General features: G+C 54.1%; 1 protein-coding gene across 1 annotated transcript; it reads left to right on the top strand.

Moving 5' to 3' along the window:
• Positions 1–2,522: 2,522 nt before the first annotated feature.
• On the top strand, positions 2,523–23,327 carry CSF3R (colony stimulating factor 3 receptor). Its single transcript, XM_074934331.1, has 16 exons — positions 2,523–2,706; positions 4,120–4,257; positions 5,442–5,741; positions 6,345–6,468; positions 7,388–7,575; positions 8,989–9,143; positions 10,908–11,061; positions 12,093–12,175; positions 12,522–12,735; positions 13,588–13,779; positions 14,751–14,852; positions 15,417–15,563; positions 19,193–19,333; positions 20,373–20,463; positions 21,037–21,118; positions 21,793–23,327. The coding sequence occupies exons 2-16, from the start codon at positions 4,191–4,193 to the stop codon at positions 22,324–22,326; spliced, it is 2,574 nt and encodes an 857-aa protein (XP_074790432.1). The 5' UTR covers positions 2,523–2,706; positions 4,120–4,190; the 3' UTR covers positions 22,327–23,327.
• Positions 23,328–25,323: the final 1,996 nt, after the last annotated feature.

The following is a 25,323-nucleotide window of genomic DNA, read 5'->3' on the forward strand; positions in this document are numbered from 1 at the left end:
AAACTAGCCCCTTCATAGGCACAGAACATAGCACCGCCTACACACAGAGAAGTTAGAGAAAAACATCAAATCCTCTTGCCGGAAGGTTGCAACATAACATGACTTAATTTCTTAGAATCAGAACAATAACACACAAGAACCCAAACTGGTAAGAGACAAAGCAGGCTGCTCCCTAAAATAGAGAGGCCCAACTCACTCCACTTTACACTAGGCTGGTTCTTTGCAGACCAACTCCAATTGCACGCTTCCTTACAGAACCCCCTAGCCTGCAAGCAGGCCCAAGAAAAAAACCTAAAATTTAAAGTGACAACCTACAATTTTAATACAATTTTCAATACACCACAGTTGGATGTCTCAGAAAAAAAGGCAAAACTGTGAAAGGGCCCAGAAGATAACGCCCCCTCTGAGCACTAGAGGGGCCCTGCGAAGGCAGAGTTAAGGGTTATTGTGTTTCTGTCTTGTCATTGCAGTAACTGAGCACCACAGAACCATTGCAAGCGTAGTGTGTGGGGAATCAGTGTTATTCCCATTTCACACCGGGGCAAGTGAGGTTCACATGAGGAGAACTACTGAGCAGAGAATCCTCCCACAGTGGCAGGAACACTGGTTAAAACTGTAATGAAATGGAATTCTGAAAGGCCTAGATGAACGCGATCTCACAGGGACAAACCAGCCCAGCTCCGTAAAGGAAATACTGCACCTCTTCAATCTACTAGAGTTCTTGGAGAGGGAGAACCAACTAATGTCGTTGATTTGGACTTTAAATAGCTGTTGACAAAGCCCCTCACACGCAGCTATTAAGGAAACAAAATCAACTTGGGGTGAGAGGCAGAGTATTGTCCTGGGTCAGACACTGGCAAAGGGGCGGGACACAAAGGATTAGATGGCCAGTTCTCAGCATGGCCAAAGGCTGGTGGTAGGGAGCCCCGAAGAGCTGTGCTTGGACTTGGAGTGGCGAATTCTTGGAATGAATCCCAGCAGTGCCAAAGTCAAGGCTGTGTCTTGATTTCCACTTCAGTGGCACCTGGACTGTGCACCCCACATCATCCTGGGGTAAGTCAAACCCATCAGCGTGTTCTCCTGAGCCCCTGGGGCTTTTGGAACGGAGCTGGCTGAGCACATGCTATGCTGGGGGGAGATATGTCCTCAAATCCACAGGGACTTTGCTGAGGTGGGTCTCCCCTTTTCTCGGCAGCCTTTGCTAGGGCCCACCCGCTCATCACCTTGGTGCAGGAAACTCTGGGTGTTTAGAAAACACTAGCTGAGCTTAGCGGGCAGGTGCTGAGTGGGCTTGGTGGCCTCTGATACACAGGAGGTCAGACCAGGTGATCAGACCAGGTCCCTTCTGCCCTTAAACTCTATGGCTCTGTGACTTGGAGGACCCTGTGTCCCAGCACACGGCCGCTCCACCAGCTCTTACTGGATAATCCTGGATTTAGGCCTTCCCCATTCAGTCTCTGCTGGGAAGGACCCAGGAGCAGACCCCAGGGAGGATGAGGAGGGCGGGCAAGGGCAGCACTCACGGTAGAGACCCTGGAGGGTTATTCTCCGGTGTGGGGTGAGGGGACAGCTGTCACTAAGAGCTGTGGAAGGGCCTGGCCATGGGACCAAAGGTGGAGACTGGGGGATGGCAGGGCTCTCCCCAATGTGCCACTGGCTGGGCAAAGCCCTGGAGAACATGCCGCAGATGAGCAGGGTGGTTCTGAGCTCTCAGCATGCTGCCTTGAACGGTGCACTGGGCTGTACAAACAGGGGCACTTAAAGCGCACATCCAGCCCCTCCCAAAGGCTGCACTCTGCTCCAGGGCCCCTTGGATGCTGTATTCCTCCTGCCAGCCTCTCAGAGGCCAGGCTGGCCTGGCTGGCTCCGGCAGGTCACAGCAAACTAGTGCATTATTGCCCCATCCCAGCCGCTCATGGACTCCCTTTGAAGCTCAGTGGGCAGGGGGGAGGATGAGCAGGGAGCCCTTTCCCCAGCCACTTGCTGCGTGTGATGTGCTCCTTCCTTCCTGCCATAAAGCCAGGCAGATACAGCCTGCGGGGAAGCATTTTGCAATCACCTTTTCTGAAAGTCAGAGCAATTAACGGCACTGGTTGGTGGGTTTGTTTTTTTTTTCTTTCTTTTTTGAGGAACTAACGGTGAAAGCAACATGTTAGAGAAGAGCTGGAACACTCTGCTCTCCTGGGAGCCAGGGGCCGGTCCTGCGAGGGAGTAGCGAGCTGGCGCGTGCAGCACGAGGCACTGAGATGAGGTAAGGGATGGAGCTCATGCTGGCTGGGTGCCGACTCAAACTTGGGTTGTACAGAACATCCGATGGGATCCCACTGCTCTGGCTCGGCTCCGTCCTTGGCCAAAGCTGCTCGGGGTGGATCGTCCCCCTTTTAACAGGTGGCGAACGATGCATTCTTGTGAATCTGGGGGTCCCGGCATTCAGCGCCGTCCTGCTGCTGCGGCTCAGAATCATTCAGCGGCTGTTCAAAGTTTGCACGGTGCTTTGGAGCTGAGAAGTGTTATCCCGGCTCGTTTCCCCGTAGCAGGGGTGGAGAGATGGAATAACCTGTTCTCACACATCATCAAGCACCATGAGCCACAGGTCCAGGCTATCATACCATTGACCCCACCCACCGAGGGGATCCTTTTGCGGGACTCAGTGGAGCAGCCGGATATCCAGCCCCAATCGTGGTGGGAATTGGCAGCAAGGAGCAGGTGAGGGAGTCAGAACCTAGGACCCAGCAGTCCGGGGTTCAGGAGCAGAGGGAGGGGTGAGGATGGGGGAGCAGGGGCGGGCTGGGAAGAAGAACCTGAAAATAGTTTAGAGGATGTACAGACTGCAGAGGAGGGGGAGGCAAGATCCCAGTGGCCTGCAGATGTGGCCTGTCAAGTAGGGAAGCATTTCCTCATTCATTCCTTTCGTAAGACTATAAATAACCCCAGCCTCGAGCCACCTTTCATGTTTCTTAAACCCACCCATTGGATGGCATGGGAGGTGAAACCACCCTGGCACTGCGGCGTGCCACATCTGGACACGAATACAGCCGTCCCTTCTCTGCAGGAGCCGAGCCTTGTGTGTGGCTGAGTGGAGCTCTGAGCTGGCTGCTGGGGTCGCGCTGGTGGCCGAAGGTCATGCTAGCCTCTCCCCACGCATGGGGCTGGTTTACTGCCAGGGTGCTTTCCCATTCTCTGTGCTCTTTGCCAGCCCAGGCAGCACCGGGGCTCTGGGGGGGAGGTTTGGTTGTATAGGCTACAAACTCCTTGGAGCAGCAGGGGCAGTCTCTTACTAAGGGGGTGCCTTCCCAGCAGCGGGGAGCAAGTTCCCAGCCTGGATGGAGACTCGCGGTTGCGGGGCCAAGCTAGCATGTTATGAACAGCAGGGTGGGCGTTGTGGCTCTGGCCACCTGAGCTCAGACCTGAGGGGGGCAAGTCTCTGCCTGAGCCAAGAGGCAATCGCTCACCCTGGGCATCGCCGCACCCCCAGCCACTCGAGTTACTTTATTTCCCAGGCTGGAGGGGGCTGGAGGGGCTGTGTGAATGTGTTTCTGACACAGAGAGGTGGCCTGAAAATGGGCAGTGACAGGCTGCAGGCACACAAGCCTTGAGTCCTATGAGCCTCTTCGTCCCAAATGTAGTCGATGGGAACAGCTGGAGGGGCGTGGAACACGCTCACGTCTGTATGTACCACGGGCGAGCGCTGAAAGGACCCGTCACATGCCACCTCCATCTGTAACACGGGTCAGCACCAAGAGCATTTGTGCTTGGCTCTGCTCTCCCAGGATGTGAACGGTGTGGAAATGCTTTGATGCAATCAACCAAATGTCTCAGACCAAGGAGGAAATTCACAGCCTCAGGGTGCTGATGCAAAATGAAATTTGCTTTGTGAAATACAAATGTAGTGTATATGTCAGATGCCCAGTTAGCGTGTGTGTCTGTGTGAGATAGATAGATAGATAGATAGATAGATAGATAGATAGATAGATAGATAGATAGGTAGGGGGTGCATGGGGATAGATAGACTGATGGATGGATGAACCCAGTACATTTTGCCTGCTATGTAACTCAGAAAGTCTCTGATGTAGGATTGTACCAGGCCAGGTTAATCTGAACACACTCCCATCTCCACAGCCATCATCCCGGGCCTGTAAAGGGGGCTCATTCTGTGAATTCCAGGTGATGCCAAAGCCCAGGATCAGATCATGGCCACACACTGGAACTCTGGGATGCTGCTGGGATGCTCCACACTCTTCCTTCTGCTCCTGGGAGGTGAGTTTCAAAGGGACGTGGTTCCCAGCAAGGAACTGGGAAATCCCTGACTCCCTACAGATGCACTTGACATCAATTCTGTGGCCAGCATGGAATGAGTTTGCTAGTGTCCATATCCCAGACTCGGTGCTGACTGACAGTGGCGGCAGGGGGCTGTGCTGGGGACTAGCCTGATGGAGAGGTGGCTAATCCAGGTCAGGCTGGAGAATAGTGGTGGGACGGTCCCCCTGCCCTGGCGGTACTGGACCCTGGATCTGTAGATAAGTGGAGAATTTCCCAGCCCAGTGCCATTCTCCAGCCACAAGTGAAAATGATAGATCAATGTCTCAGGGCTTTGAAAGGGAAGAGCCCCACTGAAGTGACCGTGGACCGAGCACAAGAGCCCAAAAGCAAACGAAGGCCCCACTCCTAACATGTGACCCTCTAGGACAGACCCCTGAGCCTGAGCCGCATCCCAGTCCCACAGCCCACGTGGCGGCGTCCCAGTCCTCCGAGCCAACGCTGAAGCTGCTGGAGTCCGTGCGCTGGTACCCTTCACACTCTAACAAAAGGCACTGTCCGCATGTCTGGCCCTTTGATTGTTCCTTTGCCATTTCAGACTCTAACATGGCCCCTTTGGTGCTAAGCTCTTGCTGTGCAATGTGATTGCTCCTTAAAATCTCCATTTGGGAAAGAAAAATTCAACCTTAATGGCAGCAAATTTAAAGCTGACAAAAGCAAACACTGTTTTGCACCATTAGCCTATGGAACTCCCTGCCACAAGGTCTCCTTGAGACTGGGGGTTTAGCAGGATCCAAAGCAAGGCTTGGACATTTATCTAGCTAAAACCACCATCCAGATTTGCTATAGAAAGGGTTAAAATTCATAGAACTTTGGAAGGGGTATAAAGTCTCCTCCTTCAGGGTATCAGCCAACCAACAGGGGCTGGGGGAAACCTCTCCCTGGGGCAGGTTATCCCAGAACTGCAGGGTTTTGGCACCACTCGCCCCGTGCTGGAGATGAGATACTGGGCGAGATGGAGCCAAGGTTTCTAAACATGGGGCTGGCTTTCAGGAAAAAAGAGTAACACACTCAGGCTGTAAGAAGGAGTTCCTGGCGTGCCGGTGAAGGAGCAGGCCAGAGGTGCAGCCTCTTCTGCCCCAACGCCCTGTCACCCTGATGTGCTGTTCTCTCTCACTCTCCAGGAGCCCGAGCCTGTGGCTGGGTAACAGTGGACTCACCCACCACTCTCTTGGGATCTACAGTCACGGCCTCTTGCACCATCCAGAGCAACCGCTGCAGTGGTTTGGAAGGGGAGGAAATCCAGATCACATGGAGACTCGACAGCAAGTCCATGTCAGGGAGCCAGCACAAGAGCGCAGAAGGAACAGAAGTTTCCAATCTCACCATCAGCCATTTCAACCGAACCAGGGCCAAGCTGTGGTGTTACGTGGTGTGGAACGGCACCCCACAGCGGATAGGCATGGCGGAGATCCACGCAGGCTGTAAGTCACGCCCTCCTCTGGCCTCAACTCAAAGGGCCATGTTTTCCTGCATGTGCAAATAGCACATCCCCGTCCTCCTGATATTTGCACCAGCATCCCTTTCCTTGCACCAAAACCCCTGTGTTTGCACATGCAAATTGGGTTAAACTGAACTCCCAGTGCGGGCAGGTAATTAGGGGCCACTACCTCATTTGCAGGCACGGTCAGACTGCCCTCGGCCATGTCTCCAAGAGGCTGGCTGGATCTGGTGCTGAATACCTTCTCACTTCTTTCTTGCTTTGGCCAGGGAGAGAGGGGGTGGGGGTTATTATCTCCTGGTGTGTGGGGGAGGGGAGGTCCGTTTGAGGTCATGTGCAGGTTGGCAAGGTATGGCAGTGAGGGGAGGGAGAAGCTTGTGCTTGCTGCCTGGCTCGGGGTTCCAGGGCTTCAGGCATGGGTTTCCACTATACATGTTACAGGAGAGTTCTACAATTGTAGGTAGGTGAATAGTTAACAGACACAGGACCAGTCGATGGTGCTCAAGGACACGCAGCTTAACTGCCCAGACCTGGGAGGTCCACTCAGTGCATCTCAGATCCTTTCTCCCCATTGCTTTCTGCCTAGATCCACCAGCAAAGCCTGACAATTTAACCTGTATGATGAACCTCACTGAGAACAGCCTGACGTGCCGATGGGACCCCGGGCTGGACGGACACCTCCCAGCCAAAGTGGCTCTGAGAAGCTCCAAGTAAGTGTTGAGCTGCAGCCGCATGCATGGCCTCCAATCCATCAGCAGGGCCATGGTCGGGCCTGTTTGCCCATTGCACACCACACATGGAGAGCCCTAGAAATTAGAGGGGAAAGGGGCCCGTTTGGGTCCCTCCTTCCCTTTGCACCCAGCAGCAGCCAGGAAAGCATGTTCCCCACTCCCCATCTAGAGTTGTATCAGTCTGCTTTTAAAAGCCCCAAGCAATGAGGCCTCCAGCCCTCTGCAGACTGTCTGGAGGCATCTGTGCGCCGGGGGATACCAAGTCTTGCAGGCTGCTCGGTACAAGCCCCTTGTTGCTTTCCCTGGCTCTGTGGCCTCGGATGCGTCCTTTGGCCATACAATCCCAGGGCTTAGCGTCACCCGTTGGCACCTTGTGTAGCAATAATTGTTCAGAGTTGTGTGCCGGAACCAGCCCCCAAAGCCCTGAGTGGGACCAGATTACAGCACCCGCTATGGGCCACTTTGAGAACTCCTGACACCACATGGCCAAGTGGCACCCACCATAGAGCAAACTTAGAGCCACTGAGACTTGATCCCAGCCTCCCTTTGACACCAGCCTCTGGGATTGGACCTCAGAGAGTCCTCAGAGAGGAGCCCATCCTCTCCCTGAGGCCAGCCTTGACTCCATGCCAGCGGTCCGGCTGACTGAGCCTGCTCAGCTGAGATCTCCCTTCAAGAACTGTATTTCCCCTGCCTCTGGCCTACCCTTGGGTGTTGCTCAGAGGGTCCCTCTGCACCTGCACAGAACCTGCCCTGGATTTTCATGTCCCTGGGTGTGACCACTGGGTGCAAGCTGAGAGGAAGGTGAGGCTGGTAGCTCGGGCAGATGGGTCTCCAGTGAGAACACACAGAATGTTAGTGGGGACCTACAGACTGACCCTGTCTCGTTGCACTGCAGGAGCAGAGGCCAGTGTGAAGTTTCCCAGGAGGCGATCCCAGACTGTATCCCACAAGCCGGCCAGAACTACTGCACCATTCCCCGCAGGTTTCTCCAGCTGTACCAGAAAATGGACATCTGGGTGTCCGTCCAGAATGCCCTGGGCACAGCTGAGTCTGAGCATCTGTGCATCGACCCCACGGATGTAGGTGTGTAACGGAGCTGGGGGCTTCCTTTGTAGCCACCTAAATCAGAGTTTGGACAAAAGAACTGAGAGAGAGAGAGAGAGGGAAAGTTAGTTCTGTTAGACCAAGTCCCATTAAAACACTTCAGATTCTTAGCTCACACTTTATTTTAAGGTTCCATTTATAAATGGTTTACGAAGGGTTAATAAAGGATTACTAGCTGTTCTAAGCCGGTTACAGATGTGAGTAGGATGTGTTATCGGTGGTTACAAGCATCTCAGCACAAAATGTTATAGATGGTTATAAGCAACCTGTTGACTGACTGGTCCTGCTAACAGGTGGTTAGCCATTGCTTGAGCTGTGTGCAGCTCGAACGTTTGGCCCTTCCACCAGCAGCGGCTGATCCAGTCAAAGATATTACCTCACCCGCCTTGTCTCGCTCATGTATTGAAACATCAGCAAGTCATTTATTAACCCTTTGGAAACTACTGATCAATGGAACCTTCGTGTCAAATACGATGTATCCTTATTACTATCATTTTGCTGTTTAAGGGCCTGATTCGAAGCCCATCAAAGTCAGGGCGAGTCTTGCCATTGACTGGGCAGGCCCTAAGTGCTCAATTCTGCTGGTGAAATCCTGACCCTGTGGAAGCCACTGGCAAAACTCTGGTATATTGTATCAATACCTGGGATTTCTGTTACCAGAGCCCCGAGGTGTTGGGGGGAGGTTACTAAGTAGGAGTTAACTCCCAACATCCTGGCCAAATTACAGTGCAGTCATTATAACTTGCTCACTGCACCCCCCCTCCAGGCGGTTTTGGCTGATGCAGGATGATGCTTCTCTCCGCAGCACAGAGCCCTTCTGCTAAACAGCTGCTAAACAGCCCAGCATTACAGCACGAGGTGGGGTAATTCCTCTCCAGGGTGGGGAGGGGGATAAAGTGCATTGGGAGGTTTCAGGAGGAAAGACACAACAGGAATGCCAAAGCAACAATTAATTAATTAGTTATTGTCAATTATTAATAATAATACATTTCCCTAAGTCTCTGATTGGCCCCTTTTCCCCTACTGCAATTATGGATCAATCTCACCGTAATGCCCTGAGACTCATGCGTGGGAGATTATTTCATTTCATTTGCATGTTGAATCCAACTCCTTGTCAGATTATTTCTGTTTCCCTTGGTCTTTTCATGCTGCATTCTTCTAACCATTTATTTTTCTTACTTACCTCGCCGGGGCTTAAAGCCAGAGCCAGGATTAAGACAAACCCTAAATCAGATCAGATAGATGACTGGGATCCCCCGTGTGAACCCCAGGGTCTGGGGCTCCCACTGACTGCAGGAGAAGGTGTGCGGGCAAACGATGAGTGGGGTCGAGCCCGGGCTGCCGTTTGTGCTTTTCCCCATCTCGCTAGCTATCTATCTCGATTCCCTGTAGCCAAACTGGATCCCCCTGTCCTGAAGAGCATCCAGTCAGTCCCTTTCCAGACTGACTGCATCTCCGTGGCCTGGGAAGGGGCTCCCACCAGCTCCCACATAGAGCAGCAGTGTGAGCTCCGCTACAGGACCCATGAGGACCCTGGATGGACTCTGGTGAGTGACTGGCTCCGGGAGAGGGGGGCTGGCTGGGGCATTGCTCCATGGGGCTGTGTTCCTTTGGAGGAAGTCTGGTCCAGTGGCCAGGACTCCTGGGATCTGTTCCTGCCTCTGTTTCCATGGGGTGACTGAGAGCCCCTCACTTTCCCCATCTGTAAACTGGGAGATTCCAGCTGCTCTTCCGGCAGGGTCCTGAGGGGAGAGAAGTGAGCCATTGGCTTCTTTCTCCTGTTTGGAAGGAGGGAAGGAAACCTGTCCTGTCCCCCTCAATCCCCCACTCCTAAAATGCAATGTCTGCTCTTCAGTTGTAACCATTCAGCTCCCTGCCACTCAGGAGCTGCATGGATAGTCCAGAGACTTATTCTGCACTTCCAGTACCTTCGTTTGACCCTCCACCCCCTCCCCTCGTCACTGGGTTCGCCACACACCCTGTGCCCACTGCTGATGGGGCACAGAAGAGAGGCAGCCTGCTGGGCACTGATGGCTAGATTTCCCAAGAACTCAGGGCTGGATCTCCAAGTGCGCAGTGCCCCGTAACTCCCCGCCTCCCACCACCACCACCATCGGAGACAAATTTCCCACCCTCAGGAGCTCCCATTATGACACTGGTCAGATTTTCCAGAGCTCACGCCCAGCCCCCTGGGCTCCTTGGACAATCGGGCCACTTGCTTAGATGCCAGAAAGGGAGTAGAGCACTTGGAAATCCGGGGTGACGAGGCCTTCTGAACACTTCAGCCTACGGCATGCGGGGGGCAGACACCAGCCACAGGGGCCAAGATTCTCCAAAAGTGGCTAGTGATTTGGGGGCCTGGATTTTCAGAAAGTGCTGAGCAGCCACCCTCTGAGACTCATGCCCCTTTAAGGCGTCTCCGATTGGTGGCTCCAAATCAATAGCCACTTTTGCGCCCATTGGGGATCTGGCTCATTGACCCCAGTGGAGCGAGGCTGAGCGCCTGCCCCACCAAGCAAAGACCAGAGCAGAGCGATCCAGGCCAGACAGCTTGGAATTCCACCCTCTCGGAGCCACTAACAATCACGTCTTCGTCTGTGCTTCTCCAGCCCCATCAATGCATCTCCTGCCGCCAGCCCGTTTCCGCGCCGCTCCCTGGAAACCTGCGACACAGATTTCCTTTGGAGATGTCCCTCTAGTTTAGGGGGACATCTTTAGATGTCCCATTCCCTTATTTAGATCACAAGTTTCCTGGGCTGATTCTCCCCTCCCTTAGGTGTAACACCCCCCCACCCCACCCAAAAGGCATGGGGTTCCCCTGGGGAGTGCGCGGAGCCAGGCCCCTGGAGCCTGGCCCTGGCCTTTAAGAGCGGGGCTCTCTGGGAGCAGTTTCAGGCACCGATTCCCCCCGGGTCTGAAGGCTGCGTTACTGGGCCAAACCCATCTGCTGGCCGCAGTGGACTTTGCCCATCAGATCCCACACTCTGTGTGTGACTCTTCTTTTCGGACCCGTCTCCAGTGGGCTGTGCAGCTTTGTCCACAGAGGGGTGAAAAAGCTTTGCTGGGAAGGAGCAAGAGAGAAGTGGGGCTGGCTTCCTCCGGGCCCAGCCCCTCACACGCTCAGTTACATCCACAAAAGGCTGCCACAGCAGAACGGGTTGTCAGGGGCTACCCCAGGGAGCTCTTCACGCCCACTTCGGTCTGCTTTGCCCTGGTGTGAATGACGCGCAGGGCACAAGCCGGGGGAGGGTTGGGGCCACATGGGGTTGCCTTTGAGAGCTGCCAAAAACGTTGCTTTACTTTGCAACCAGGTCCCCGACATTGTCAGCCCCAACCTGAAGACCCATCACTGCGGCTTCCTCTTCGGGACGGATTATCGCTTCCAGATGCGCTGCAGGAGGGTCACAGCGATGGGCTACTGGAGCGAGTGGAGCCCGGAGTGGAATTTTATCACCCACGAGAAAGGTGGGTCCTGACAGGGGGACCAGCCGCACCACAGGGTCAGACTGACTCAGGCCCAGGGACCCAGGGCCTGGCTGAGAGTCCTTCCCATGCCAGGGCTGTTGGGAGGCCCCGGTGTGAAACAAACACGACAGAGAGCCATCCTCACTGCTGCCCCATACCCACCCCAGCAGCCTCAGCCGAGAGACCACGGACCGAGCCCTAGGGCTGGGACCCCACAGCGTCCCTAGTGCTGGTGCGTTGTGATCCCACAGCGCACCTGGGGCTGTGGCTTTGCCGAGTGACCGGGGCAGGGTGGAAGGACAAAGTGACACACACAGAGCTTGGTGATGGGGCACTGAGGAGGGCAAAGGAAAAGGCCCAGGGCTGCCTGGGGTCCGACCCCTGCTTATTGGCGTTTGCAGTGGGTCTCTAAGGCACCCCATGCTGGGAGCAGTGCCCATTTACTGCCCTTGTGGGTCAGGCCAGTTTCACTCTCGCACACGGCCTGGCTTCTGCTCTGGGGCAAGTGTTGTTCCGGGTGATTATTTGCTGGGCGATGGGCCAGCTCGGTGCACAACGAGGAGACAAGGACTCTGCCCGAAGGTGCCCACGGTCTAAGGGCTGCTCTGCACACAGGTTTGGTCCTAGTAAAGCAATGTCCCTTAGGGGTATGATCTTTTACCCATCTGTTTATACCCCTGGGTGCAGTTATAGTGGGCTAAAGGGGCCTTGTCCTGGTACAGCTATTCCTCTTCTCCTATACGGAGAAACTAACCTGGCATCGGGCACCTTTATACCAAGAGACCCACCCACACAGGGACGGTACCAATGTAACTGCCCTGGCAGAGTTCTGGTATAGCTTGTGACCGTAGACCAGGCCTAGGAATGGGGCTTGCAGCTGACGAAGGTGCAAGACTGAGTTTTAGTGACGTTCTGATCCACTGAGACCAGCACATCTGTGTTGGGTCTGTCACATGGGTACCAGTAAAGGGCAGCTGGGAAGAACGGGTGAAAGAAACCCCCACTCCTCCCTCTCTTCTTGTATGCCCTAGCTCCTGCAGGGAAGCTGGACGTTTGGTGGAAGATGACTCCCGTGGACTCTAGGAAGAGAGCAGAGGTTCACCTGCTGTGGAAGGTAATGCTGGACATGACCCTAGCAGCAGAATGCACACGTGGCTCGTTGTACGATGGCCCCTATTATTACCCATGGCTTCTCTGTGGGGGAAGAGACAGGTGAGCCCTTTATCATGGGACACGCTGAGACTGCCACAGCCCCTGTCGGTGTCCTGGGCTCCCTATTGCTAGGACAGTCTGCCCCATCCTTTTCTCCCCTGCCCAATTGTTGCTATAGGACCCGTCCCCCTAGGAGCTAAGCACCAAACACGGTAAATCAGCCCTGCATAGTGCTCTCCACAATGGGTTCTGGTCCCAGGCCGGGGGCCCCGCACTAACCCAACCGCGGTTCTACCCGCTCTGTGCAGGCTCTGAAGCGGAACGAGATGAATGGCAGGATCCTGGGGTACTGGGTCTCCCTGAATCCCAGACGGAGGAATGTGGAGCTAAGAGCTGTCTGCAACACGACAGAGACTCAATGCAATTTCTCTGTGCTGGCTGGGGTCAGGAGAGTTTATCTCGCAGCCTATAACTCAGCAGGCGAGTCTGCAGCAACAGAAGTTATCTTCCTTGAGAAGAAAGGTAGGGGCTCGCTAGACATCCTTGCAGTCTGTTCAAAGCAGCATGTCTCTGAAACCCTGAAAGCACCTTCAGGTGGGCTCCGCTCTGCAGAAACCCTTTGATTTCTCAGCTCCGCTGCACGTGGGCCAGGAACCCTCCCTGTCACTCCTTTGTCTGGCTCCAAGAAGTTGGACTGTCTGTATTTGGTCACGGCCCCAGTAATAAGTAGAGGCACTTGCCTGTCGGAGTGTGATCTCTGGGCTCCTCCGTGATCCCGCAGACACGCAGTGACCCCGAGATGGGCTCCCCGGTGCACTTCCTGGGCTGCAGAGCATAGCAGGGGAGCGGGGGATGAAACCCAGCCAACACCACGCTGGCCTCAGGCGCATGTTGTAAAGGCTGTTGAGAGTGATTAGCCGGAGGGCCAGCTCCTCAGCTGGTGTGAATCAGCTGGAGCCAACGGAGTGACACCAGTTTACACCAGCAGAGGAGCCAGCCTGTAATCACTGAACCATCCACTAATGGCCAGGCCTGTGCCCTGATCCACTCTCTGAGCAAGGGGAGAGTGCGAGACCCCAGACCAGGCAGTGAATCCTGACATTCCCATGGCTGCTTGGCAAGAGAAGATGCTTCCCCGGCTCGCAGACTCACAGGCCCCATGCCCTCTCCGCTAGCCCAGGCGGCTGCAGAGGGTCCATGGCATCCTCTGGGTTTTCTGACTCCGCGGTGAGCTCAAAGAACAGCAGCACAGGTTCTGATGCCCTCCGCCCCGCCCCCCCATATCCCACACACAGCTTCTCTCACCCCTCCTGCCTCCTGGGGCTGCGGCTGTGACTGTCTGTGCCTGATTGCGCCCTCCCACGCTGTTCGCAGGTCAGCCCCTGGCCGGGATCCACACTTCCCCCTGCGATGAGCACAGCCTCTGGGTGCACTGGGAGGCCCCCAGAGCCACAGCCACTGGGTACACACTGGAGTGGCGCCAGGCACCCTTGCCGGGGCCAGCCGGCCGCAGCGTCAGCTGGCAGGTGGAGCGGAACAGGAGTGCTACCAAGGCACTAATCCGAGGTAGGGCGCTAAGGGGCAGGGTTTGGGCAGAAGCCTCGGGCGTGGGAGGGCAGCAAAGGTGGGTTCCTGGCCTTTTGCCCCTTCAATTCACTGGTCTAAGGTCTGTCCGCAGCACATGGAACCTTGGAGGCTGGACACCTGCCAGGAGGGGATCTGCTGGCCCGGGCTTACAGGGGGCAGCCTGGGTTGTGTCTTCTGACTCCCCATGTTTCTGAGCTGCCCCTCGATTTTACAGGTCTCTGCCCTGTATCCATCCACCGAACCCCCCGTCTCTGCTCTGTATCCATCCTGCAACACGCCCCCGTCTCTGCTCTGTATCCATCCACCGAACCCCCGTCTCTGCTCTGTATCCATCCACCGAAGCCCCTGTCTCCGCTCTGTATCCATCCTGCAACACATCCCCACCCCGTCTCTGCTCTGTATCCATCCACCGACCCCCCTGTCACTGCTCTGTATCTATCCACCGACCCCCCCATTTCTACGCTGTATCCATCCACCGACCCCCACGTCTCTGCCCTGTATCCATCCACCGACCCCCCGTCTCTGCTCTGTATCCATCCACCGACCCCCCTGTCACTGCTCTGTATCTATCCACCGACCCCCCCATTTCTACGCTGTATCCATCCACCGACCCCCACGTCTCTGCCCTGTATCCATCCACCGACCCCCCTTTTTTGCTCTGTATCCATCCTGCGACCCCCCTTCCAGTTACCATGTACATTCCAAGGTTTGTTTCCATGCCCATAATGTCAATGCTATGCCATTTAACCCCTTGAATGCTGCCTCATGTACCAGGTACATGATGGGAAGTAGACATTTGATGCATCAGCCAACCCGTGGTGTCTGATTGACTGGAGATGCAAGGTATGCTGGCAGTGCAGAGGGCACCCTCCCTGCTTCTGAAGATTGAGTAAAGGGCTCTCAGTGCTTGTAGCCACGCTGATTTAATCACCTCTTGTTTTCTCTTCCAGAAAATATTGAACCTTTCCAGCTATACAATATCTCCGTGTACCCCCTGTATGCGGACGCGGTGGGGCTGCCCCTGCACACAACAGCCTATTCAAAAGAGAAGGGTATGTGTTTCTACAGCATCTCCCATCCTGAATGACCCCAAACTGCTTCACAAACTAAGTCCAGGCAGCATGACTGAAATGCAGCCATCTCTGGGGTGGAGGGTGGCAGCCCAACAGCACACATGAATGGGGGTGCTGAAAGTCCAGCCCAGGGCAGCGGGCCAAACCCCTGCTCTTATGAAAAGTGTCTCCTGGCTCCGTGGAATTTGGCAGATCAGAGAATTAACTGCAGAATGATCTTCTGCAAGAGATCACCATGCAAGAACCACAAGACAACTAGAGTTCTTGGGTGAGGTGCTCAGCTGGGGCAAATCAGTGTAACCCCACTGACATACTGCACCGGCATACACCAGCTGGGGATCTGGCCCCCTGCTTACAGGGCATTCAGGTGCAGAGGTGTGTGGGTCCTGGGCTCCCCGACCTCCAAGCAGTCAGATTTCTCACAAATACCTGCTCTTATCTAGGCCTCTTTGCGCTCCGGCCCGTATTGGGGGCCCTATAGGAATCTGCACCACAGTGCCCTGGGCTGCTTTTTGTACCTTTCGTGTTCTTCTCCCACTTCAGCTCCATCGTGTGCCCCTAAATTCCACCTAAAAAGCATCAGCAAGTCCCACGCCGAGCTCAGCTGGGACCCAGTCCCCATTGAGATGCAGAACGGCTTCATCACAAACTACACCATCTTCTGGACCAGCACCACCAGAGATGAGCTCCGTAAGTCCTGCCTGCTCACTGCCACCCTTGCACTCGTCGACCTGCCCAGTGCTTTGTAGCACTGTATTTCCCATGGGCTGGAGGGATAGTAATCCAAACGTGATCCCCCGCACAAGGGCCTGTCAGCAGCAAGGAAGCTCCCACCATGCAACATGCTTAAGGGCAGGAGCAGGGATGGGTATGGGCCTCATTACAAATGTGGCCTTGTCTGACACCTCTTGCGAGGAACTAATGATGAGATAGATGGGGGTATGTCTGGGACACATTGTGTCTGATGGCTGGACTAGATGGGCCTGGGGCATATTAGAATTGGTCTCCTTGTGATAGTCCTTTAAAACAAAACCCTCTGAAATATGGAATTAATGGGAACAGCAGCAGGGGGAGGGGCAGAGAGGGGGCTATTTCTGCAGTGCGCTAAAATGCAAGGTACATTTTAGTCCTGGAGATTGCTAAGAGTTCGCTTGTTACAGGCATGCAGGTTGTTTCTTTTTCAACCCCAAGTGACTGGGCGCAATGCGGGAATCTCTGCGGGAGGGGCTCTGGCCCAGGCTATGCAGGAGTCAGTTTAGAGTGTTATAATGTCCTGTCTCTTGTGGCTTTAAAAATCAATGGGGCCAGATCCTCAGCTGGTGTAAATCAGTGTCACCCCACTGACTTCTCAGGATGTGGCCCCGTGAAGCTATATCTGTCTGTCTAAGGTATTATACAGCTTCCATCATCACAGTGTCTGAGCACCTCCCTGTCTCTAATGGATCTATCCTCTGTTAAGGAAAAGTTAGCACATGTGACTCCATTTTGGTTTGGGGCCCACCATTGTTTAAATGCCAGCACAGCATACACCAGGAGGAGTGATCCTTAGATACTGAATCCCTGTGAAAATCCTCCTCCTTGTCTCCAGCCTGCCTTGACTCCCAGTATCTGGTTTTTGTTAGTCTCTAACTCCCTGTCTCTTGGCCTTGATGTGAGGCCTCCCATCCTGATAATAAAAGTTACTGATGCATGGCTTTAGGACCATGCTGTGTAATTAACATACTGGTATAGCACGAGGAATGCACCAAGCAGGGATAGGTGGTAGATAAGACAAGGGTTTGTTTATTGGCTAAGGTTTCCGATGCACGAGGGCAACATGCTTTGCTAAAAAGTATATAACCTTTGTATAATCTGTATTCAGGGTCCCCTCCTGGCTAGCAGGGGGGCACCACGCTCGAGCGTAATAAACTTAGTGCCTTTTGGGAACTCTGCAGTTGTGGACTTTATTTCTGTGCCTCAGCCTAGATTCGAACTGTGCGTGTCCTATCAGGTATAATTCGCAGCACTTGTGTGCGTGTCCTAACAAGGTGTAATTCGTAGCACTTGTGTGCGTGTCCTACCAGGTGTAATTCGTAGCACTTGTGTGCGTGTCCTACCAGGTGTAATCCGTAGCACTTGTGTGCGTGTCCTATCAGGTGTAATTCGTAACACCTCCCAACCCTCCTGTGAAACAGAGACCTGCTCTTATGCCCATTTGGGCAGGTGGGGATCTGAGACTCAGAGACAGGTTTGTACAGGTATTTAGGCACCTAAAATGCAGATGAGGTACAGTGGGATTTTCAGAGGCACCTAGGTGCTGAACTCCTGTTGATTTCAATGAGGGCTGGCAGACTAAGTGCTTTTGCATCCAAGAGTTTTTAAAGAGCTGGCTGAGGAGCTTGCTGAACCATTATTGTTGTTTTTCAATAAGTCTTGGAACACTAGGAAAGTTCCAGAAGACTGAATGAAAGCTAATGTTGTGCTAATTTTTAAACAGGACAGCCTGCGTAATTATAGGCCTGTCAGCTGACATCGATCCCAGGCAAGATAATGTAGGGCCTAATACAGGACTTGTTTAATAAAGAATTAAAGATGGGAAATATAATTAATACAAATCAACATGGGCTTATGGAAAACAGATCCTGTCAAAGTAACTTCCTGTCTTTTTTTGCTGAGATTACAAGTTTGGTTGATAAGGTTAATAAGTAGTGTTGATGTACTAGACCTAGACTGCTGTAAGGCTCTTGCCTTCATATCACATGCTCTTTTGATTAAAAACCTTGAAAGATATAAAATTATCATGGCAGACATTCAGGGGTTAAAAACTGGCTAACTGATAGGTCTCAACATGTAACTGTAAATGGTGAATCATCCCTGAGCAGCTGTGTCTCCATTGGGTCTTACAGGAATTGGTTCTTGGGCCTAAGCTATTTAACATTTTTATCAATGATCTGGAAGAAAACATAAAATCGTCACTGATAGTTTGCAGATGACACAAAAATTGTAAATAATAAAGAGGGCAGGTCACTGCTTCTGAGCGACCTGGGTCACTTGGGAAACCGGCTGCAAGCAAACACTATGGTTTTAATGTGGCTCAGTGTAAATGTATGTGTCTAGGAACACCGAATGCAGGCCCTACTTTCAGAATGGGGCTCTATCCTGGGAAGCCATGATTCTGAAAAAGATTTGGGGGTCAGGGTGGATAATTTGCTGAGCATGCGACCATGTGGCCAAAAGGGCTAATGCAACCCTGGGATGCATAAATGAGAATCTCAAGTAGGAACAGAGAGGTTATTTTACCTCTGTATTTGGCCCTGGTGCAACTGTTGCATTACTAGTGTGCCCAGTTCTGGTGCCCACAATTCAAGCAAGATGTTGATATACTGGAGAGGGTTCAGAAAAGAGCCACGAGAATGATTAGAAAACCTGCCTCCTAGTGACAGACTCAAGGAGCTCCATCTATTTAGCTTAACAACGAGAAGGCTAAGGGGAACTTGATTGCAGTTTATAAATATCTGCGTGGAAACAAATATTTAATAATGGGCTCTTCAGTCTAGCAGAGAAAGATCTAACATAATCCAATGGCTGGAAGTAGAGCCTAGACAAATTCAGACATGGAAATAAGGTATACATTTTTAACAGTGAGTGTAATGAGCCATTAGAACAATTTAGCGAGGGGCCTGGTGGATTCTCCATCACTGGCAATTTTTAAATCAAGATGGGCTGTTTTTCTAACAGATCTGTCCTAGGAATTATTGTGGGGCAGGTCTCTGGCCTGTCTTGTACAGGGGGTCAGACTAGATGATCACAGTGGTCCCTTCTGGCCTTGGAATCTGTGAATCTATAAACATCCCACAAGGCGCCTACCTGCATCCTGTGGTGCCCAAATCCCTTTGCAAATCTGGCAGGAGAGGCTGAATGACCTACGCGTGGTCACACAAGCCATCGGTGGCAGAGCAGTGAATTGATCCCAACTCTCCTGAGTCCCAGGCTAGTGCCCATCCTTCCTCTAGGTGTGCGAATGTCGGGGCCTGTACTATAGGTCTGGGAAGTGGGGGCAGGTTTCAGGGGGTCACACTGTTGTGGGGTCACAGTTTTATTTTCTCTTCTCCCTCATCACCTTCCCCTCTCCCCTTCCCCATTGTTATCCTGTCTTTTGTTGAGGAGGTGGGGGCTCGATTCCAGTCAGACCCACTGGTGCAGGTGACCACGGCCCCAGCGCCGGGCTCTGGATTTAGCTCCTGGAGGTGATGCCGGGACTAGGAGCGGGTCTGTAAGTGGTGTGAGTGCGCGGCGGGATTGGGAGCTCAGGGTCACCAATAGCTGTACCTGCTTCCTAGGTGCCGTTGTGAACTCCTCCTTCACCACCTTCACCCTCAGGGGCCTGCTGCCTTCGACGATGTACAAAGTGCACATGATGGCGTCCACAGCAGCCGGCAGCACCAACAGCACGGCTCTGACGCTGGTGACCCCGGCGCTGGGTAAGGCCGTGGGCTTGGTCTGCTTGGGAACCCCATGGCGCTTGGGACGGGCCCAAAGCGGTGATCAGAGGCTCCATGTGGCCCAAGTGGCAGAGGTGGGGGAGGAGATAGCCCTGGGACCACACCCCTCACACTCACTCACACACACACACACAGACCGGCACACACATGTGCACACAGACAGGCATGTGCACACACACACACACACACACACACACACCCATGAACTCTAGGGACAGATGGATCCCAAGTTGCATGTGAACTTGGCCCAGCCCTAGGTGGCAGGGGAGCACATGGGGGTTGCTGAGGCAACTGGGACTAATTCCTGGGTCCGCTCCAGCTGCTTAGCACAAAGCACCCCAGGATCATAAAAACATGAGAGCAGCCATACTGGGTCAGACCAAAGGCCCGTCTAGCCCAGTATCCTGTCTTCCGACAGTGGCCAATGCCAGGTGCCCCAGAGGGAATGAACAGAACAGGGAATCATCAAGTGATCCATCCCGTCACCCATTCCCAGCTTCTGGCAAACAGAAGCTACGGACACCATTCCTGCTCATCCTGGCTAATAGCCACTGATGGACCTGTCCTCCATGAACTTAGCTAGTTCTTTTTTGAACCCTGTTATAGTCTTGGCCTTCACAACATCCTCTGGCAAGGAGTTCCAAAGACTGACTGTGTGTTGTGTGAAGAAATACTTCCTTGTGTTTATTTTAAATCTGCTGCCTATTAATTTCATTTAGTGACCCCTAGTTCTTGTGTTATGAGGAGTAAATAACACTTCCTTTATTTACTTTCTCCACACCAGTTATGATTGTATAGACCTCTATCATATCCCCTTAGTCGTCCCTTTTCCAAGCTGAAAAGTCCCTGTCTTATTCATCGCTCTTCATATGGCAGCCGTTCCAGATCCCGAATCATTTTTGTTGCCCAACCCCCACCTGCCTCGGGGGAATACTCCGGTCACGCCATGCCACCCACCTGACCCCCTCATGCAAAGGGCTGAGCTTTTGGAACAACCCAGATCCTCTCTCTTTTCCAGATGAGAAAGAAATCCAGTATCTCCTCCTGTTCTTTGGCCTCTTGTGTGTCTTGCTCATAGTATTAATCGTCTGCTTCCATAAGAATCGGAGGTGAGTGCCCATGGATCAGCAGCCCTCCATGGGCTTGGCAGCGCGTTATTAGCCACTTAGCCTCCCGTGATGCAGCTGTGACCTGTGCAGCCCGTCTGTGCGACACGCGGGCACCGACCTCTGTCCAGACAATGGAGGGGGCTGGAGTCAAAGGGCGGGGCAGACATTTCCTCCCCCTTCGGCTCAGGGACACTCACAAGTATGGGAGCTTTGTGCTTTTCACACCAGGCCAGATCCCACGCGGGGGCGAATCAGTGGAGCTCCATGGGCTTCTGTGGACTCAGCCCCAGAGGAGCGATGTCCCTCTTCACTGACGGCAGAGGCAGGCTCGGACGGGTGCAGTGAAGGACTGTGCACTGCCTCCAGTTATTATTTATATTGTGATATGGCAGCCCGCAGAGCCTCTACTGGGTGCTGCACAAACACAGCCCCAAGCCCTGGATTTCACCCTGCCAGCTGAGTCTCTGCCAATCCCCTCAAGCACCCAAGCCCTGACAGACCGATCGGCCAGCCGCCCTGTCATTAAGCATCCCCCCGGCCTCTCATTGAGCTTCTTTGTTATGTGACCAACAGGGTGAAGAATCAGTTCTGGCCCAGCGTCCCGGACCCAGCTAACAGCAGCCTAGGCAAGTGGGTGCCGGCCGACCTCCAGCAGGTAAGAAAGGGTCTGACAGGTGTCAGTCCTCCCCCATCACTGCTGACTCCAGAGCACAATATTGAGTCACCCCTCACCAGCTGAGCACCTGGCTGGGAGACTGTACAGTGCCCTGGTGAGAAGGCCAGACACCACTGCGATGGGCAGGGATTAAGCACCAGAGTAGAAAAGAATAGAAACTAGCAGCTGGATCAGCAGCAGCCAGCCTAGCAAAGCTCCTTCAGATCGGCCGGTAGGGCCTGGTAGCAGGCTCAGCCCTGCTGGGCAGCCAGGTCTAGCAAACAGCTCAACTGGCAAAGCGTGGGGCCTGATCCTGCAAAATGCCGAACACTGACTTACTCAGCGCCCTGCAGGATTAGGCCCCATGGTGAGATTCCAGCCAGGCCCCAAAGCAACATGGGAAGGAGCGCCGCTTCTGGGCCCTGCAGTGGGGCTGAGAACACAGAGCCTGGCGGGAGAGGGGCAGGACAGGGCGTCAGAGGGGCTTGTGCAGCAGATGGGCTGGGATGAGCAGGCGGTGCAGAGAGTGTCCCCCCTCAGGGGTACTGAGAAGGGACGATAGGGGAGGCGGTAGCAGTCAGGAGAGGGCTGTGCCCTGCAGTGGGGCTGGTGGGGCCGAAGCTACGCACCTCACTATCGGTCCGGCTTTCCCTGAGCAAATGCCTGTTTCCCAGGAGACTCTCCAGACAGCCAGCGCGAGGGAGCCTGGCCTGGTGACCATTTCTGACATCACAGTGCTCGAAAAAGGAGCCGAGAAGAAGGCACCGCTCTGGGGGAAGAAGGACCCCGTCCCAGCAGCTGCTGGCAGCTTCCCGGAGCTCCCCAAATCCTACATCCACCCCAGCAGCTCCAGCCTGCCGAGTGGCAGCCGAGCTCCCGGAGAGGCGAGGCCGGGCTCCTACGTCAACGGTGCTGGGGCCGTCCAGTACGCCAAGATAGTTGCAGACGGCTACAGGGGCCAGCAGCAGCACGTCCCATCTCCCCTCTACATCCGCTCCGACTCCACTCAGCCCCTGTTGAGCGAGTCGACGCCCAGCCCCAAGCTTTATGAGAACCTGTGGTTCCACGGGGCCCCGCAGGCTGGGCTGCACTGCCAGAGTTCCCAGGGGGATGCGGCCTTCCTGGAGGAGCCGCTGATCGACTTCCCCCTGCTGCAGGGCCTGAAAATCAATGGGGCTGAGGACCTGCATGACTTCCAGAGATTCTAGCGCCTTGCGGAGGCCGGGAGAATGGGCAGCTCAAACAGACATGCGTCTCTCCTGGCCAGCCCCTGCCCTTCCCAAAACCTCCATGGAGTAGGCACCGAGCTGCTGGTTGCATTTGCACCACATACTCTCAAAGCACTGACGTGCCTGGAGCCTTGGGGAGGCGAAGGGCTGGCCAGCTGCCCAGGGATGGTGCATCCCACCGCCCGGCAGGAAATCGGAGTCTGGCTCCCTGGCTGGCAGGGGTGGAAGCTCACGTCCTGATCCTGCTCAGGGAAGCAAGGAGCTGGGTGCTGTCTGCTCTGCTCTTCTGGACTTCAGCGAGGACAGTGTACTCTGCAGCCCACAGAATCAGGCCCTAAGTACCTTCCCTGAAAGCTCCTCTAGTCTCTTTCTCCCCAGGCCGGCAGGGCTGGGAATACTGAAGAGAGCCGTACGGAGGGAGAGAGCATCCCAGGCAGCCCCGCTGGCCGACACTCAGGGCAGTGCTGACTTACTAAAGGAGCTGCACCCATCTGCAGCTGGGGGAAGGTGGCTATGATGCAGAGAGGAAGGACGGCGGATCCCTGAAAACAGAACATCAGCTGCGTGCAGGGTCCATGCAGAGGCTGCAGGCTCTGGAGTCCAGACTTGCTCTGCAGCTGTCTCCTTTCTGCAGCTACTGTCCCCCGTGATGCCCTGGTGGGGAGGGAGCCCCGCAGACTTGGCTAAAGACTTTATAAAGCTCCCTATCTTCTAAGGAAATGTCAATGAACAGTCTTCTAAGCTCATTATCCGGCTACCTGGGGTTCTCTGGCAAGGACCAAGCCACGGCTCTACGTGGCCCTCACGGAGATGGGTAGCTGAGAAACTTCACTGCACTTTCTAAACCCCAAGTTAATGTTATGCTATTTATTTGCTTCTCTACATACTCACTTGTTACCCTGGGGACATTTGCAAAGAGTCAGCGCAGCAAGAGCTATCTGAGGCCAGGGGACGGGTACGAAGCTGCTGAGCTGTTTACTGCTAGGTCACCAGTTCAAACCTAACCTAGGTCCATAGTGACCAAAAGTCGGGACCTTTCATGGGTCTTTAGGGGTTGGCGTATGAAATGAACTGGGTGTCCAAGTGGGACCGTGTTACCAAAAGGGATAATGAACTCACCGGTCAGCCTGTGAGGTGGGACGTCCAGCCAAGGGCTTGGGGTGCTGTGAGGAACGTGTGCCCTGCCACTGCTCAGGCTGTGCACTGGGGGGCAGGATGATCCCATGTTTAGAGTGCTAGCCTAGGATGGGGTCGACCTGGGCTAGGTTCCCTTCCTCACTCCTATGTGACCTTGGGCATGTCACAAAGGGTATGTTTACTCTGCAGTGTAAACCCAGGGCTGTGGGACCTGGGCTTGTGGACTCAATGTTTCCAAGCCCTCACTTGAGCATCTACACTGCATTGCACACCTGGGTTTACAATTGCCGGCCCCAGGTCTCACAGCCGTTCTAATGGGTCCATACCGCACTACGCAGCCCTTCTGACTCCGATCTGTGGCTTGGCCTGCAGCCACGCTGCAAAACAACAGGGCTCGGACCTGACACTCAGCGGGACTCGGGCTCTGACTCACCCCCCAGCAGACCCAGGTCCTGAGCGCTTGCTGACCCCCAAGTCAGACTGATTTCTGTGTGGACCGAAGCGGGGCTTGGGCTCAAACCTGAGTCAGAGCCCATGCTGTGTGTGCAATGTAGACATACCCTTCGTCTCTCTAGGCCTTGGTTCCCTATCTGAAGGCACCATCCGGCCTCCCGGTGTGTCATTGGGATAAATGCCTAAGGGATTGTGAGGTGCTCAAATACCACAGCTTTACAGGGAGGCAGTACCATAGATGGCAAGTAAATTAAGGCATTGAGTCTCCCAGCCTGCCAGCCCAGCACCGGAACTGGCACTAGCCTGTTTACCTTTTGAAACAGTATTTTTTAATCGATTGGGCTGGCTTCGGAGCTGGAGCGTAACGATTTTCCGTAGCTTTGGAAGGAGTAGGCTGGGCACGGGATGCTGCAGCAGAAGCTGCACTGCAGCAAAGCCACCCCCAGCTCACCCTGAGAAGCCCAGAGATGAAATGCAGCTTCTTAAGGCTTGTTCAAAACTCCCCCAGTGTTGGGGTTTGGGCAGTGATTCAAGTAGACCCTTCTTTACACTCAACCAGTTTGCTCATCCTAACTGTCAGCTCAGGAAGTTATTGGTCTGCTCGCATCACGGCAGCATTAGCTGCTGTCAAGCATTAATATAGCCAGTCACGATCCCTGCTCACCCTGCGAGGCAATGGTTTCTCAAGCTGCACCTGACCTCCGCTCATTAGCAGTAGGGTTATTCCTTTCAGGATTTTCAATCGAGCCATTTGGCGGGCGGGCTGTGCTTCAGCGTGTGGCCAGTTCTCTCGGTTGCTCTCGGTATTGCACTGGATGGGACTGTTGGGTGGTGGTCCAGGCTGCCAATAAAACGGTTATTATGTGGCAGTGGGGACTGGCGATGCTTCGCAGGTAAAGTGTTGTACAGCCATGTAACCATTCCAAACCTGTATGTGTTGCCCCAGCAGCCGCTCCGACTCCGGCTCTGTGTGTCGTATACAATTCATAGGGAAGGTTTCCCTTTCGGGGTTTGTTTTTTTTTTATGTTACCTTGGTTTGTTTCCTTTGAACACGTCATTGTAACGTTCTGAAATCCAGTGTTTGCCAGCTGTGTGTATTTGTTTCTGTGATGCTGCAATGGTTCTGTCACCTCTTGCTCTCCTCTCACGGGCAGATTGGCAGGGGGTGGGGGGGGTTCTGTTCCCTCTAGCTCTACTGTAGGAGTGACATATCCACCCATCCTATCATTGCTGTTATTACTCTCCAAGCCAGGCCTGAACTAGCTGCTGGAAAGGGTAGGGGGGCAACATAGTATGGACCTGATCTCCTGAGGTGCTGAGAGCCCCCAAACCCAGCTGAAGTCAATGAGAGCTGAGGGTGCTCAGCACTTCTGGAAATCAGGCCC

This window comes from Natator depressus, chromosome 19 (assembly GCF_965152275.1).
Source record: "Natator depressus isolate rNatDep1 chromosome 19, rNatDep2.hap1, whole genome shotgun sequence".
Classification (NCBI taxonomy): Eukaryota; Metazoa; Chordata; order Testudines; family Cheloniidae; genus Natator; species Natator depressus.